Below are 17873 nucleotides of genomic sequence, written 5' to 3' on the forward strand. Positions count from 1 at the left end.
GCGAGGAGAGGGAGGGGGGGAAAACCCACACTCTAACAACAGATTGTACAATGAACAACCTCCTTACTTGTTGGCACACTTCCCCAACTAGCAGTTCCAGCGGCTGTGCCTTGAGCCCATTCAAGAATTCCATCTCATAGGAAGTGTTTCAAACATAGTCATTTGATCTTTCAACATTTGCAAATGCACCTGCTAAGCAACAAGCCTGATAGCCACGGCCCCAGTTCCTTCCCATCCATCTTCACCAGGAATCGGAGGGGCTATTTCAGGCATGGACTAGAGGAGACGCAAAGTACACGAAACCCCCGCCAAACACTCTGGCGGCTGCAGGACGTTAGGCTCGACGTGGGATGCCCTTCCGCTCTCCCCGCACCAACTTCCCTGTCACTTTTTTCCTGGAGCAGGTAAGAGGTTTTGTTTTACTCTCGGGCTTTCGAACGCCAGGGCTTACCTTGAGGTGGCTTCCTCGCCGCCCTTGCCATGGTTCCCGCCCACGGCCTGGTCCTTGCCGCTGGGGTGGTAGGCAGTGAGGACAACTCCCTGGGAACTGGAGAGCCAGTTCATGGTGACAGAAGGGGCATAATTTCTGCGATCCTGACAACGAGAAGGGGAATGAAGTTCCTCTAGGCAGCTCGGCTCATTAGCATTGGCCGGCTCCGCCTCCCGAGGCCGGTGATTCACATGGGAGGGGAGGGGCCTCGCCCGTGAAGGGCTGGCTGACGCTCCAATGAGAAGAGCTGTGACTCAGAGTATTGTTTCCACACGGGGCAATTCCAGTCCCAGCCGCTTGAGTTAAGGAAGGGTGGGGGTGGGGGCTATTGAATTGCCCCCATCCCTGAATTATTCTGATTAAATTGCCGGGTTGTGGACTCTGCTCTTCAGTGAAGTACAAGCTGTCTGGGTCAGAAAACAATGAGTTACTACAGGGCTTTTTTCCCCCCTCCTTCCCAATTCCTGTTTCCATCTGATAATTTCTGCTACTTCATGTAACATGAGTAAGGGCGTTTCTTAACCCCTTCACGTTTCAGTGTTAAAATTAACCAAAGCAAAAACCAATGAACCTAAGCAAAAGTGTGCAATACAGGAAACAAGGAAAGCTTTACCTCTGTGTCTGGTTTAAAATGTCCTCATAGAATGGGTATCCTGGAACGTCATCTTCTTTCACGTAAAAGGCAATGCCAAATCTACCTCTTGCTTTTGTCAATACACCCTTCAGCACTAGAAAGACACATCTACTGATCCTCTGTTAAATGTTATTGCTGAGAATACCAGAAGTGCTTACCATTTGTTGAGCACCTACCATATGCCCAGGCCCTCTGACACGTGATTCATGTGTATTATCCCTTCAATTCATTTCAATTATTTCTCTCTCTCTCTCTCTCTCTCTCTCTCTCACACACACACACACACACACACACACACACAGACACCCTTACAAGACAGGCATCATATCACCTAAGAAAAGTAAAGCTGAGGGGTCAGGCTAAGTAAGTTCTCTTGGCTACAAGCGCACATTTGTTCTGTGCCAGAAGCTGCATTTGAACAGAACTCTAAATTCCCTTCTTTTTAACCAGGGTGCTGTTCTTTATCTTGTAGATTAGGAAACTAGCTCAAAAGTTATGAAACATACAAGAGATGTTTCTGTTCTTTCTCCCCCTCAAAAAAAAAATGTCTCCACCCTTCTACATACCCAGTAGTCTGAATTGGTTTCTTGTTGATCTTGATAATTAGTCAATGTATCTAAAATTCCTCATAAGCAAGTTCTCAACTTCATCATTCCATAAACATTGTTTACACTTTTTTCATTATTTAAAATCATCATGAGAAATAAGTACTTTATTCATGCTTACACACTTATTTTTTTTAAGATTTTTATTTATTTGAGAGAGAGAGAGAGAGAGCATGAGAGGCAGGAGGGGCAGAGGGAGAAGCAGACTCCCTGCTGAGCAGGGAGCCTAATGAGGGACTCATCCAGGGACTCCAGGATCATGACCTGACCCAAAGGCAGTCGCTTAACCAACTGAGCCACCCAGGCACCCCACTCTTAAAATATTTTTAAAAAATTTTAAACCCTCTCTTCCTTGTCTACAGTGAACTCTCACTTACAGAAGTCTTACCAAAAAAAAAAAGAGAGAGAGAGAAAGTATATCTTCATCCCTCCTCCTCCTCAATTTTTCTTTTTTTTTTTTTTTTAAAGATTTTATTTATTTATTTGACAGAGATAGAGAGAGAGGGACAGCCAGCGAAGAGAGGGAACACAAGCAGGGGGAGTGGGAGAGGAAGAAGCAGTCTCCCAGCAGAGGAGCCTGCTACGGGGGCTGGATCCCAGAAGGCCTGGATCATGCCCTGAGCTGAAGGCAGATGATTAACAACTGAGCCACCCAGGCGCCCCCTTCCCCAACCTTTGTATTTCCATCTCCACAGGCTCTACCTGCTGTCCTCTTTCTATCTCCATTGCCTGAGTCCCTTCCCTTATAGTTAAGTCTTAGTTCCAATATTACAACAGTCTTTTTAGCTCCTTCTTTGCCTTCTCTTCTAAATTATCTTGCACATTACAGTTGGCCCTTGAACAACATGGATTTGAACTGCAAAGGCCTACCTGTAAGTGGATTTTTTTCAATACAGTACAGTAAATGTATTTTCTCTTATGATTTTTTTAGTCTTTTTTATTCAAGTGTAGGTGGCTCTTATGATTTAATTTTTTTTTTGAGAGAGAGAGAGAGCAAGAGTGAGAGTGAGCAAAAGCATGGGTGGGGGACAGAAGGAGAAGGAAATGGACAATCTTAAGCAGACTTCACACAGCGTAGAGCCCAATGCAGGGCTCAATCTCTTGACCCTGAGATCATGACCTGAGCTGAAACCAAGAGTCAGATGCTTAACCAACTGAGCCACCCAGGTGCCCCTTCCTTATGATTTTCTTAATTTTATTTTCCCTGGCTTACTGTATTGTAAGAATATAGTATATAATACATAGAACATAAAATATGTTTTAATCGACTATGTTATTAGTAAGGCTTCCAGTCAACAGTAGGCTGGTAGTAGTAAAGTTTTAGAGGAGTCAAAGTTATACACGAGTTTCTGACTGCAAAGGTGAGGGTATGGGATCAGTGCCCCTCACTGCCACCTACCCCCCAAGTTGTTCAGGGCTCAACTGTATTATCACATCCAAGCACAGCCCTGATGGTGTCTCTTTCTTCTTGCTTAAAAACTTTCACTGGCTTCCCATGGCCTACAGATCCAGTTCCAAATTTTTGAGTGGACCACTGAACATTCCTGCTACCTTATTCACACGCACGCCTTCCCATCTCATCTGCCAGACACCATTCTCTCCGGTCCCACTGTCATTCCTTCCTCTTCCTTCCACACCTAACTGAATCCTTCCACATAGTGGGCCTTTAATGAATGTAGACTAAATAAAAAACTGAATTTCATGTGTCCTTAAGATTCCTGGGGTGCCTGGGTGGCTCAGTCGGTTGAGTGTCTGACTCTTGGTTTCAGCTCAGATCATGGTCTCAGGGTTGTGGGATCAAGCCCCACATGGGGCTCCACGCTTACTGGGGAGTCTGTTTGGAATTCTCTCTCTCTCTCCCTCTCCCTCTGCCCTCCCCCGATGCTCACTTGCTCTCATTCTCCCTAATATTTAAAAAAAAAGAAAAAAGAAAAATTACTAAATTTTTAGTCAAAATTGATAATACTGGGGCACTTGGGTGGCTCAGTTAGTTAAGCATCCAACTCTCGATCTCAGCTCAGGTCTTGATCTCAGGGTCATGAGTTCAAACCCCATGTTGGGCTCCATGCTGAGTGTGGAGCCTAGCTAAAAAAAATGGTAATATTAAACAGGTGATTGGTAATACTAAAGAGTGCGAACCCATGATGAAATATTCAAGAGTTCAGGCAAAATGATGGGGCGCCTGGGTGGCACAGCGGTTGGGCGTCTGCCTTCGGCTCAGGGCGTGATCCCGGCATTACGGGATCGAGCCACATCAGGCTCCTCCTCTGTGAGCCTGCTTCTTCCTCTCCCACTCCCCCTGCTTGTGTTCCCTCTCTCGCTGGCTTGTCTCTATCTCTGTCGAATAAATAAATAAAATCTTTAAAAAAAAAAAAAAAGTTCAGGCAAAATGAAAACTACAGGAAGAGAGGTGAAAACAAAGTCAACTGGCATATATGAGTTTTAAAAACGTAAGGCCCTTATGTATATAAAATAGAATGTAAAATATAATATATAAAAATTAATAATGCCCCTCACAGTCACCCTTCTTTTTTTAAGTATCTGCTCTCAAATGCAAAAATAGAAGAATCACCACCTTCTACAGTTATTGGTGGTAGGCCACATATTCCATCTTTTGGAAATGCTTTTCTTCTCTGTTTCCCTTGCCATCCCACTCCTTCTTTGCCCTTAATTCCCTGGTTCTCCCTTTTATCTTCTTCCTTCATTTTTCTATTTTTTCCTTCTTCTTTGCTATATCATCAAGCTGTCAGTGTCACACATACCCAGTAACAGCATGAGCACTGCCATCTCTCACGAAACAATTCATGATAGAATCTTCGACCACTTTTAACCAAAATGATGCTTAAGTTATATCTTTGCCTAATTACACTCTCTTCACTTGTTTAATTACACACCATTAACATATTAACCTATGCACATTAACATATATTTTATAAGCTCAGAATAATATTTGGGTTCATAATAACCATGGCCCATGGCTTTTTAAAATTTTTGTGAAGCAGAAAATGTGGCACAAGTCGATTTACATAGTTTAGTACATAGGATTGAATCCTATTAATTGAACTGCCAGGTATAGGGAAATGCTCTTGGCTCTTTTCTTCAACCCCGTAAGCCCTGTCGTTACTGGTCTGAGGATGTTGCTTGTCAGAGACAGATAGTAGTAGGACTGTGCACACACACTGTGCCCTGGGGCACACAGCCTCAAATACAGGCTCAAGTAGATAAAAAATGATTTTCAGAATTTTCTTCTGACCATCACAGAAGCAAATCTCACTACCAATATGCTCCCTTGAAAATGTTGTTCTTATTTCACACCTTAAACCCTACCAAGTTTTAACTAGAGTCCTCCCTTAGATCCCAACACCCTTCCTGCTAGAAGCTTATTTTATGAAAAAAAAAAAAAATACTATTTTACTCCCTTCCGTAATCACTTTAAACAAACACTGAGAACCTAATGTCCTTGAAGATGTTAATATTCCAGGCTATTGATTGCATGCCAAACACTTTCCTGTTATGAAACATCTTACCAAGTAATTAATAACAAACATCAAGACAATTTAAACACTCATTTCATTCATTCTCTTTAAATGGGACATACTAGATGACATAGGGAGGAAAAAGGAAGCTGTGATTTTTGTACCCAAATAGGTTGTTAAAAATAGTGTGGAGAGAGTACTGAAGCCTCTGAGAATTTGACAATCGTGTTAAAAAATAATGACAAAATTATTATATTCAGTGCTTGTAATGTCAAGGAGTAAATTTACTAACTGGTTTTCATATTTTGATTTAGGAGCCTTTTTAGTAGCATGGAATTAAAACTGAATTAGAATCAACATATTTATCAAATTTTTCTCGATCCGTTTCTATTGCTTTTAATGGAATTAACTAAGGAGAATGGGTACTCATACCCTGTCAGATTACCGAAAGCTATAAACAGATACAAGGCCGTGTGAAAACTGACCTTTCAATTGGCAAAGTAAAACTCAATTTACAATAATATAATAAGAACTTGAATACATTAATCAACCGTGAAGTTAAAGTTTTATATAAGTGATAAAAACTAGATTTACACAGTAGCACGGACTAATTAAGAGAGTGTTCCAATCTCCCCTGCCTGACCTTTATCCAGACTTTGAAGGAGGGGTGCCTAGGTGGCTCAGTCCTTAAGCGCCTGCCTTCGCCCCGGGGTGTGGTCCCGGAACCTGGGATCGAGCCCCACATCGGGCTCCTCTGCTGGGAGCCTGCTTCTCCCTCTCCCACTCCCCCCTGCTTGTGTTCCCTCTTTCGCTGGCTGTCTCTCTGTCATAAATAAAATCTTTAAAAAAAAAAAAAAAAAGACTTTGAAGGAATAGTTCTTGTGAACTTGCAAGCACACCAATTCTGTACTGGGGAATTGTTCCTGAAAATTATTGCATACACAGAATCTACACCCACTTCCTTGGAAATTGCATTCATTTTTACTAATTCTGCCTCTGGAACGATAAGGGGGTGGGGGAAACCTTATGCCTCTCTCCGGACAGCTCTAAAACTTTCTCCATTCTCAAAGTTATTTTCTTAACTGCTCCTCCAGGGAGAAAATACTAGCCATGCCTGGGATAATTATAACTGCTATTGCCAGAGGCTAATTTAGGCTTCTTGGCAAACATCTAGAGCAGATCTCCCTCACAGTTAAAGAGTTTATGACCAATAAATAATAATAGCTAATGTTTGGGGCACCTGGGTAGCACAGTTGTTAAGTGTCTGCCTTCAGCTCAGGGAGTGATCCCAGAGTCCTTGGATCGAGTGCCACGTCGGGTTCCTCCTCTGGGAGCCTGCTTCTTCCTCTCCCACTCCCCTGCTGTGTTCCCTCTCTCACTGGCTGTCTCTCTGTCACATAAATAAATAAAATCTTTTAAAAAAATAATAGCTAATGTTTGAGTGCTTATCCTTTGCTGGACATGGCATACACAGTCTCACTTAATCTAATCGTCTCAAAAACTGATAGATTATAATTATGCCCATTTTAGAGAGAAGGCATGTGCGGTCTCCCAGCTAGTGGGCAGCAGAACAAGGACATGTACACCAGGGTGTATTTAACCATTGAGCCTGAGCTCTTAAACACTGAAAAGGTTACAGCTGTCCTGGAACTGACTCTCTTTTGTTTATGAAAAAACCTGCATGCATGAATAATTAATGAGGTAAAATAAGCTACAGCAAATCTAAAACGTTTAACCAAATAGAATAGTGATGTAAATGCAATGCTATGGAAATTTACATTCAAACAGGCACAAACAGTAGTTTCTTTTCTGGCACTCTGAAACTTCTTTTTTAAGTCAAATTACTGGGGGAGCATGACTTCAGTATGCATATTACTGTAGGAGATCCTCTATACCATCTTACCTAAAATTGTTTATTACTGATAGAAATTAAAGAAAAGTACTCAGGTCATTATGATTACAAACATCTTTTTTTTCCCCTAATATTAGGCAAAGACATATTTAGGTTTATAGACCTGAAGCTTACAGAATTTGTTAGATACAGGGTTGTGGAGGGGGACTTGCAGGAACAGGACTCTAAGAGTTTAACTCCATTTCGCTTCATAATAAATCCACCTCTTATCAAAACTAGCCCAACTTGGAAATTAGCCAAGAAAAGAAGGTGCAATGAACCTAGCTTCTCCTTTGGTTTTTCCTCTTCATTGCTGAATACAGTAAGACCCATGCTGCATACACCTCCAACTGAAAGTATGAAGTCAGGAAGACTGACGTGTAATCTCTGGAGGGACGTACGCTCTGGAAAGGTAGCATTTTGATTATAAACGAAGACTCAGTTTGAAACATCTAGGATTGTATCAATACCCAGACTTGCCTTAATACAAAAGCCTTCCTTTTTTTTTTTCTTTTAAAGATTTTAGTTATTTATTTGACAGAGAGACAGTGAGAGAGGGAACACAAGCAAGGGAAGTGGGAGAGGGAGAAGCAGGCTCTCCACTGAGCAGGGAGCCGGACGCAGGGCTCTATCCCAGGACCCCTGAATCATGACCTGAGCCAAAGGCAGACGCTTAATGACTGAGCCACCCAGACATCCTCAAAAGCCTTCCTGAAATAGATTATGTAGAACACTTATTTTTCTCATAAAGTAAAAGAAGCCAGTGTGACTGTGGAAGACTTGATGAAGCTGACTATCTAAGGAAAGAGCTCAGCTGATGTGTGGCTTGGGGAGAAATGTAGGAAATAGAACCCATGGTTCTACTGGGGGAAAAAAATGGCAGTGATCCACTCCATAATGAAGGCGGGTCTCCTAATGTTTTACTGTAACCACTCCAGGAACAACTCTATTTTCCTCCTCGACCAAAATACTTGATAAAACTGCACAGAGATATATCGTCAAAGAAGAATTTCTATTTTGTGAGCCCCTTGGGAAATTGCTAAGGCTAGAAAGGACTTCAAGAATGATGAAGCATCATTTCACTGGGGGGAAAAAGCAAACAAAAAACCTGGTACCCTACTTACAGATGGAGTACCTAAAATGTTCAGCAACACCCCTGGGTTTTGCTTTTCTGGTGAAGAAATTAGATTCAAAGGTCATGATAGAATTAGCTTTACATGTTGACTGCTAGTGAGCACCTGATGGCCAAAGCAACTACCCCAGAAGCATGCAGGTTCTCGTTGTGGTCAGAGTTTGGGCCTTAAGCACGATCTTTTTAGGGAGGGGTGTGAAGCAATAATAGAAACACATCAGTATGCTTTTGATTACACAGAGCGTCCCTAGTTTTCCAGAGGACGTTGACATATGTCTAATTCTATTTTCTGGAGAAGTTTTAGTTTTTAAGAGAAAAGACTCACCCTCAAAATAATTTCAAAGAGGCATTTAATCAGGGAGTTTGGCTCATTTAATGATAATTGTAGCTGGCCAGCTGAATGAGTAAATCTTCTCATTTTTAATGGTGCAAAATAAGCAGAGTTGTTTTAGACAAACAGCCGTCACGCTAGCAGAGATCAGAAATTGAAATACTGGACAAACTTTTGAATGCCATAAATGAACGCTGGCGTAGAGAGGGTCTCCTACTTCTCAGTGTTGCTACATGCAAAAATCTCAGCAGAACCCTTTTTCACTTTTGCCTCTACTCAGATGAATGGGAGAGTAACAGTCCTTGACTTCCTAACATGACTTCAACTCAGGGCCTTAGAAGAGTCTAGCTAGGCCTGCCTTAACATAGGCTGGTGTCTAACAAGTTATATGAATTCTGACTTTCTCTGCTGCTACTACTACATACCTCTGGGAATTAGCGTTTTTGGGAATTTCAAAATGAAATAAAAATAAATTATATAAAATAAACTGTACATATAACTTAAATATATATAAGTGTGTATATGTGTGTGTGTGTATATATATATATATATATAAGTTTAAAAAGAAAATATGCATATTACTTTGTAGAAGAACAGCCTTTCATTAAAATTATGTTGGGAAGAACTTACTTTGTTTCTTGTTTGACCATTTTGTTCCTTGGAAATATTAATATTTTTTTCAAATAAGTGAGTCACGGTTCCTGGTTTTTAAAAAAAAATTATACCATATTCCCTCAATTCTAAGGCACAGACTTCAACATTTTTGCAGTCAACTAGACTATTTCACATGGTGGCAACACTTTTATTTCCCAAAACTCTATTAACTTGACTTGTTTTTACAATAAATGGCAATCTAGTATCGTGAAAATATTCAGTCTCTGCAAAATTATTGTATAATATACTTCATTGGGTATAATATAGTTGCTTCATCGGTTACAATTTACTTATTTCATCGGAACTTTCTCTGTGAAAGAATAAATTTCTAGTGAAAGAAGTAAATTATATCCAAAATTTTGAATATAACTGTTTACACTGATTTTTTTGAGCTAGAGTCTGTTTAATATTTCCAAGGAACAAAATGTTTGCGTCGACAAAAAAAACGTAGAACAATGCTCACGCAATGCCCCGTACCTCGCTCTAACTGAGAAAGATCTTCTCACATTAGATCCTAGCTCCAAACTGTTTGTGTTCCTGAAATATTTTCTGAGAGTTTCTGGGAGTTCGTTCATCTTCATTCTATTTAATAATTTGGCTAGCTGGTTTGTTACAAATCTCAAAGGACATAGCGATACTCATGAGAACTGTGGTCTCCTGAAATTTTAAAACCCCAAAGTATAGGGTTGATGTTGTCTAAAGGTTATCTGTATCTCATCCAAATGACTTCTTTAATAGAAGCAGCTGCTCTAAGGAAAGAAAGGTTACACAAAAGCTGGTCAGGCAGATGGTAACAGAGCCCGGTCTCAAGGATTTGCGGAAAACACCACATCCTGGCACCAGGATATTTCCTTGCAGTTCCAATTGCTCAAGTTCAGAGACAGCCTCAACACACAGTCACTGGCTCAAAGTGTGTTTTGTAAGAACTGATCTCTAGCTCTTATGAATCACTCCTAAATAATACCTCCAAAATTTCTATCCTACCCACCCACCGCCCAAAAAACCCCATAAGATTCTCTACTATTCAATTTTAGTGAAAACATTTGAATTCCACTACTTAGGGTAGAAAATAGATTCTTTTCCATCAACCTGTCTTCCCGCTAACTGGATTTTGTTTTTTAATTTTTCTTTAAAAATATGTAAGATACAGATTTTCCTTCCCCAATAATAAATTTATATGTTTAATATTAGATGTCACATTCCTACAGGTAAGGATAAGTAACAATAGTAACAATGCACATAATAAAAGTTCTTTCAGTCATCGTTCTTCCACATCAAATAACCACAAACTCTGCAGACTGGAAATATTTGCAAGGAGCAGCTTTTATCGCAAATTGGCATGAGAGAGGAGAAAAGCAGGAAGAGAAGTGCCTCAGTGTGACAAAGTTAGATTATTCTTTCAGAGTTTACACACACACACACACACACACACACACACACACACACAGAGTCTATCACATTGCCTCTTCCTCTTAAACGAAATTAGTTTTTAAAAATGTTTCCAGAAGGTGAATATAACTTTCCGAGTTTTTAAGTCACTCGCATGTTCTGGAAATTTATATCACTATAAATTATCAAGGATTCGAATCAAGGCAGTAGATCCACATTTTCGGTCATGAAAATGAGACCAACATCAGCATATTCCTTACTGTGAGTCTGGCCCTGTGAAAAGAAATACTTGTCTGTCCTGCAAAGACCATCAAAATAAAGCTGTGGTGAACGAATGAATAAATCACTTAGAAAAAACAAAGTGAAATGGGCAGAGCCCTCTAGGAACTGATTTCTTTCAAGAGGGGCCACCTTCGTGGTATTGCCTGCAGCCAGAGCTTTCACATACTGGAGGGAAACAGAAAGAAGCTTGATAGAGTTGCCATCAAACACAACAAAAATACTTGCAAAGATTTCAGTCCAGAGCAAACATTCTGCCATGTTGATGTGATCCACAGGCACAAAAGGAGCCCTCTGGAGATTCCTCGAATGTCCCAAGGGCACATACCATGGACACTAGTAGGCCTGCCTCTAAAATAGCAAAATTCCCCAAAAGCCTATGGTTTCACCACTGAAGTCACAGGTGGACTTATATTGCATGGCCACTGGCTCGCTTCAAACAGATAACCTGAGGGACGTAGAGGTGAGTCAGAAACAACCCAACCCCAGAAGGTTATTTTTAGTTAGGAGGGATAAATATGTATGTATTCATAATAGGAAGCATTACATAATAAATCCAAAAGTAAACACACACACACACACACACGCTAAGGGAACAGCTAGAACACCTAAAAGGAGGTATAGAATTCCAAGATCTATTAAGATTTAGAGGAAGAGGGAGCGACTAAAGTAATGTGTATGTGTGATTCCCCCCCCAAGCTTTCTCTATTAAACATTTATTATTTTCCAATTAGAGAAATTGCCAGTAAGTAGACATCAAGTAATAACCACCCATTAGGTCTGGAATCAGGGCGGGTAGAGCAGGTCTTTCCATGGGAAGGGAGAACAAACGCAGCTAAAGCAGATTCCAGCGGACTGTTTCCACCAAGTCAAGGCGCGTGCACAGCCCAAGTGCTATGAGGAATGCAAATCAGGGAAGGGGAGACAGGAGAGGGAGAACTAACCTAAAAAAAAATAGAAATCCGTGCCAGATGTTTAAGGACTTCTAGTGCCTTGCAAGTATTTAGTCTATATTCCACAAACAGCAAGGAATAATCAGGCTACTGAGCAAGATAGTAACATAATCAGCTCTACTAGGAGAAAGAACACTCCAGTGGCTGTAAATAGCATGGAAGGCTGGGAAAAGATGAAAAGAGCTCTGTGCTCAGAACTTATCAGTGAGGAGGTGCTGTAATATTCCTATAGAATTACAGCAGTGGCAGCCCTGTGTGTCCTTCTACACTCGCAGCCCATGCTGCACGCAGCAGGGGCAACACACACAGCCATTGGACAATGGAATCTTTAAGAACCTGGTAGATGTGCGGAGGTGGGAACAGAGAAGGGAGGAGTCCAAAGTGACCCCGCCATCTCTAACCCAGGTGAATGAAGGTGAATGACGAGGTCTAACAAATGGTTAAAAACAACTAGGAGCCCCTGGTTGGCTCTGTGGGTTGAGCCTCCCACTCTTGGTTTGGCCAGGTCATGATCTCAGGGTCATGAGATAGCCCAGCACCAGGCTCCGAGCTCAGTGCAGAGTTGGCTTGTCCCTCTCCCTCCCCACACTTGTGCCTGTGCACGGGTTTGCACATGTGTGTGCTCTCTCTTAAAATAAATAAATAAAACCTAAAACAAAACAACTCAAGGACAGTCTCTGATGTGTTCCCACAATGGGAAAGCCTCAAGCAATATTTGGCCATGAAGCACCTGGAGATAGCAGATAGGTTAAGAAAAAAATGACGGAAACTTTGTTTCCATACTTAGTTTGGGTCCCTAGTCAGCCCTCCCCAAGACAACTAGTAGCCTAGTAGCCACAAGAGTTTCTTCCTGTGCCTGCGTCCTTGATGAGTGCATTTCTCAGGGACACTCAACTCCCGCCCTGGGAGTCCATTAGAACCTGTAAGCTTCAAAACTGTTTCAGACAATAAATATTTTTAATCAGGATAAAGGATTAAAAAGGAAAGGAGGAAGAAAGATGAGAAAGGTGAATTTACTGAGCACCGATCAAGTTTTAGACACTGGCTCAACTCTTTAAATTTGCTTCTCTCTCTCAACCCCCTGTTTTCCATACAGGGACCCCAAGTTTTTAAGATGCATCAATGCACTGCCCACCACCGCCAGCCAGAGAGCCAGCCAGCCTGGGCACAGTCTGCAAGCAGACCAGGCTCCCTCAGAAATCCAACTGCAATTTCAAACAACAGGCACCCGCTCATCTCCTCTTCATTTGATATTTTATTCCCGAAATAAGACTATTTGCTTGTTATTTGATCCATTTGCAACCTAATTAAAAATGCAATTACCAAACAGGAAAGAGAAATGCCCAGGCAAAGAAAAGAAGATCCCGTAATTGAAAAATTTCAGGCAAAACTGAGAAAGTATAAAAGCAATTTCCACAGCTCCTCTGTGATCCCAGCCTGGATTAGGCCTGGAGGTCTAATATCCACTGTTGGTTGGTCTATCACAGTACGGAAATGATAACTTGCTTTTGGTTTTGAACCAAGCCCTGAGGTTTTAGGATTGATCTCTAATTTTAATGCATCATTTCGTTCTAGCCAAACAAAAGAATAGTATGAATTGATTTATGGATCACAGTATTTTTCAACATTTGGTTTATACCATCTTGAACCAATTTTCTGTGAACAATGAGACGAGGAAAACATCTGCTCCCAAAAATGCTAGGCCAGGTGATATAATATCCTTTTCCCTCTTCCTTTTCCTCTTCTTTAAATAGAAGCCCATCCTTGTTTACAGGATGAGGGCAAGAGGTAAATTCCTTTCCAAAAAGGATGTAGTTGTGGGACATTGTTATTAAGGTATTGTGTAAAATTGTTAGACGTGCTGCCTCCAGAAATTTATCAACAAAAAAGTAGCTAAATTCTCACCTACATCAGTGGTTACCTGTGAGAAGCCTAATAGCACTAGGGGAATAATGGAAAATCAAAGGCTCCAGGGAGGTCTTTCTCTTAACTCACTCATGCTGCTAAGCCTCTGTTTCTTTTTTTTTTTTTAATTATATTATGTTAGTCACCATACTAAGCCTCTGTTTCTAAACCTGTAAAATGGAAATTACATATTCTTACCTGACAGAGCTATCCTGAGGTACAAATAGGCTGATGGAAAAGGTAGAGAAAAAAAGAAAGGCATTCAACTAAATTTCTTCATTGAATGTCTTTAGTGCAAAACCTTAAAATGAATGCTTTATTCCCATCATACAAATGAGAACACTGCAACCTAAAGATTAATGTCAGGGCAAGCTCTTTGCTCAGATTTAAAAAAAAAAATGCAGAGCCAGGATTCACAATAAAATTCCTCTGATTTAAAGCCATGCTTTTCCCATTATCCTATCCTTGCGTAAAGCCGCCAATGCATTATGAAGGTGAGATACATACATATATATACACACATATACACACCACACACATATATATTATAGTTTATCATATTTAAGAAACCTATCCCTTTTTGACTCACCATTAGTTTGCAAACCACTGGTTAAAACAAATGCTACCAGAAATAATATAAACACCACCAACTCTAAGTTGCATCCCAATTTCAGAGATGTTTAAATGTTAATGAAAGAAATATACATCTTAGAATCAATGAAATAGAAGAATCAAGTAGAACCAATTTTTTAATTTCACCAAAGGGTCATAAATTTGGTTCTTTAAAGATCTATCGGGTATTTCATATTTTTAATAAACGATTCTGATATAGTCATTTATTTAGTCTTTAATTTGTACATTTATTTAACTACTATGTGCTTAGCACTGTCTCAACCCTCAAAGACATATTACCAAAAAATAACAATCAAGCTGCTAAACATGTTATCAGAGAATAGCCATGTTGCCTAAAACAGCAATCAAGTGCTCAGGGTATGGGAGTGCGAGACTGCAAAGGTTGGCAGGAACACAAAACATGCGAGTAGTCAGCTCTTTCAGGGAGGAAGCAAGTCCTCAGTCTTTCCATGGGGAACACGAAGGCTAAGTTACTTGCAAGTAGTTACCTTCTCATCTCTGAAAATAGCTGGCTTCAGAGGCAAAGTTCCCACCTTTAATATGAAAACCCCACTCTGGATTTATTTGGTCATCTGTTTATCTTTCTTCATCTTTAAAAAGGCTCATGGCCTTCCAGAGTGACACAGAAGTCCTTGCAATGGGGCATGGTTTAACTGGAACCTGCCCAGGTCTGGATTCTTCCAGACTTCACATGTCCCCACCTATACCCATTACATTCCCTGGCTTGGTTGTGGGCTCCTGGAAAGCCTCTGGGACTGTCCTTTGGCTGACTTCCACTTCAGCATTTTTGCTGAGCCAATCCTACTGGACGAGATTCTGGTTCTCTAGGAGTGCACATGAGCCTCCCAGGGAAGTCCTAGAAACCATCTGATGTGCCCTGGGATCACTTGGCAAGGACATGGCTTACTTCCTTTCAGATCTCTGGTTTATGCCAAAGAGTGAACTTACTGTAGCCCGGAAGACTTCAGATATAAACATTCATTTTTCAACACCAAAGCCACTTATCTGCCCCATTAATTGATACAGTAAACTTTAAATTTATTAATACAAGAGGAATATTCCTAAATACCTGTTGATAGTTGTGAAATTCTCTTAATTCTCCACTTCCTGGATTAATGTGAGGGTTGCCAGATTGGCCCTAGACTATCACTCGTGGCATAAATATTGTCAGTTGTTTATTGTTTATTTGTTTATTGTTTATTGTTTATTTATTTATTGTTCTATAAGGATGTGTTCCTTGGCCATTCATCAGTTTATTCATTCAGCAAATACTTTTGGCCTGCACCTACTACTGCCAGGCACTGTAATTGTTGATGGTAATAAATTAAAGAATGAGATAATAATGAACTTGCAAAAAGCTAATGGGCCCAAATTCCTAGACCCCCGAATGGAAAAAAAAATGCATTTATTAAATGCCAATTATATGTTACTCTGTGCTATTTCATTTGTATGATCTCACATATCTCAGTTCTTTGCTTGTATTTGACAAATAAGAAAACGATTAGTCAGAAAGATTAAGCAATTTATCAGAGAGAGAGAGAGAGGGGTTCACATCTGAGCCCAGGTCTCCTGACTTCATATCAATCTTATGGTCTTTTTACTAAATCATGTTGCTCATGGCATCTGGCAAAAGGAATATTTGGGTGCTGTTAGAAGTGCCAATCTCAAGCAGATTTGCATTTTGTTGGTTTGAGCATTGCTGCGTCATTAATGGAAACCCAGAACACAAATTACTAGCAGCGGAACCCAGTACAAGAGCTGTAGTACTCTGAACACTACGACGTCTTTCAGCTCTCATATTTATTTTCATTTGACAAAAGAAATACCACGGATCCATATTTTAATCACACAAGTGCCCTACACATTCTCTGTAGTGAGCTAGTCTTAACCTTCCCAGGGAAAGTGAAGCTATTAATATTTCTCAGACTTTGTATTGGTGTAAAATTATATTGTAGTCCTTGGAACCTTGTAACAATGAATCCTGGTTCATAACAAAGGACTGTTCCAAAGGTGACTCTGACACAGATAATAGTTGGTTTTCCAGTAACTAAACCCCCTTGGATTAGAGTCAGCTCTGTAGGGAAGCACTGGCTACTTGCTTACTTTCCTTTTCTCTCTATACCCTATCCTACTCTAAGAGGGATTAGAGGCTGTTCTTACAGACATTTTAGTTAAATGTGTACTGTAGGACATATACATAGCTTAGCATTTAAAAAAGCAAAAGCTTTTATTTCTCACAGGGAAGAGCTAGGTATTAACTTAGATCTCCTTTGGAAGGTCGGCAGAAAGGCTGAATAAGTAGGACCAGCACTGCAGTATAGGGTAATTTCATCTAGAACATTCTCCCAAAAAGATGTCTGGCCCTCTAGTCTGCCACTCATCCTGTTAAACTGAAGTTATTTATTTTCCTGACAACTTCCTCCCCTACACACACACACACACACACACACACACACACACACACACACACACAGAGATCCTATACAATTATAGATTCTTGAGGTACTCTCAATGTATGGTACTCTCAAATTTTGGACATAGTCACTCACTAGTAGTTACTGACTGGAATGCTGAAGTACTCCAGTTAAAGCCACTGAACTGGCCAAAGACATGAGTAAAAGCCTCAGGAGTCTGGCTTCCCCACAGAGGGGGTGGAGGCATCAGTGTGAAGGCTGAGAATGGTATACTAGCGACATGCTATAGATTTCGATCCCTGCTGGAATAGTCTCTTGGCTGCTAAGATAAATGCTGGAAGTCTGTGGTAAGAGTAGGCTCTTCTATTGAATCAGTCCTTGTTAATACAACCCTATATCACCTGTGAAGCCATATGCATTGTGAAATGGGAAGGAAAAAAAAAATCATCATTTCGCTGAATCCTTTCACCTTCCCTTTCCTAAAGAAATCAGAATCACTATCACACCAGAATTGACTAATTTGTCAATAGTCTCAACTAGTCTTTATCTTACTGAGCTTCAGGATATGTGATAAAAAAAAAAATGCACGAAGAGAGCAAAGTCCATAATTTCCCACAGCACAGCACTAAACCTAGACATTAGAGATGTTATTAACTTAGCTACTTGAAATCATTCCAGGGCCAGAAACTATTCATGCATTCTTGCCTCATGTATCTGGCCTAGAACCAGTCCTGTAATCGGCAACCTTTCCTTAGGCTTCTAGGGGTCAGAGGCAGCGACCATTTGGTGAGAGCAGAGCATCTCTGAGAAGGTTACTGTATGCTACCACCCAGATCTCTCTTCCACTTAGACCTGAAACATCCCTTTGGATTTTAGATTTTTTCTTTTTCTTTTCTTTTTTTTCTTTTTTTCTTAAGATTTATTTGTCAGAGAGAGAGCACAAGCAGGGGGAGCAGTAGGCAGAGGGGGAAGAAGGCTCCCTCGCTGAGCCCGGACTCGATCCTAGGACCCCGGCATCATGACCTGAGCTGAAGGCAGACACTTAACAGACTGTGCTACCCAGGCGTCCCATTTTAAATTATCTTTT

General features: G+C 40.6%; 1 protein-coding gene across 6 annotated transcripts in view; it reads right to left on the reverse strand.

Annotated features, from left to right (window-relative positions):
• Positions 1-17873, reverse strand: part of ARHGAP18 (Rho GTPase activating protein 18) — a 190924-nt gene that overhangs the window by 122755 nt on the left and 50296 nt on the right. Inside the window, exon 1 of one of the 6 annotated variants that reach the window (XM_034669127.1) lies at positions 452-657. The exons of the other annotated variants lie outside the window; for them this stretch is intronic. Within the exon in view, the coding sequence (XP_034525018.1) occupies positions 452-564 (113 nt within the window). The 5' untranslated portion in view covers positions 565-657. Of the gene's footprint in view, positions 1-451; positions 658-17873 lie in introns of those variants that run through there. 6 annotated transcript variants of the gene reach the window in all.

Source organism: Ailuropoda melanoleuca, chromosome 10 (genome assembly GCF_002007445.2).
Source record: "Ailuropoda melanoleuca isolate Jingjing chromosome 10, ASM200744v2, whole genome shotgun sequence".
Lineage (NCBI taxonomy): Eukaryota > Metazoa > Chordata > Mammalia > Carnivora > Ursidae > Ailuropoda > Ailuropoda melanoleuca.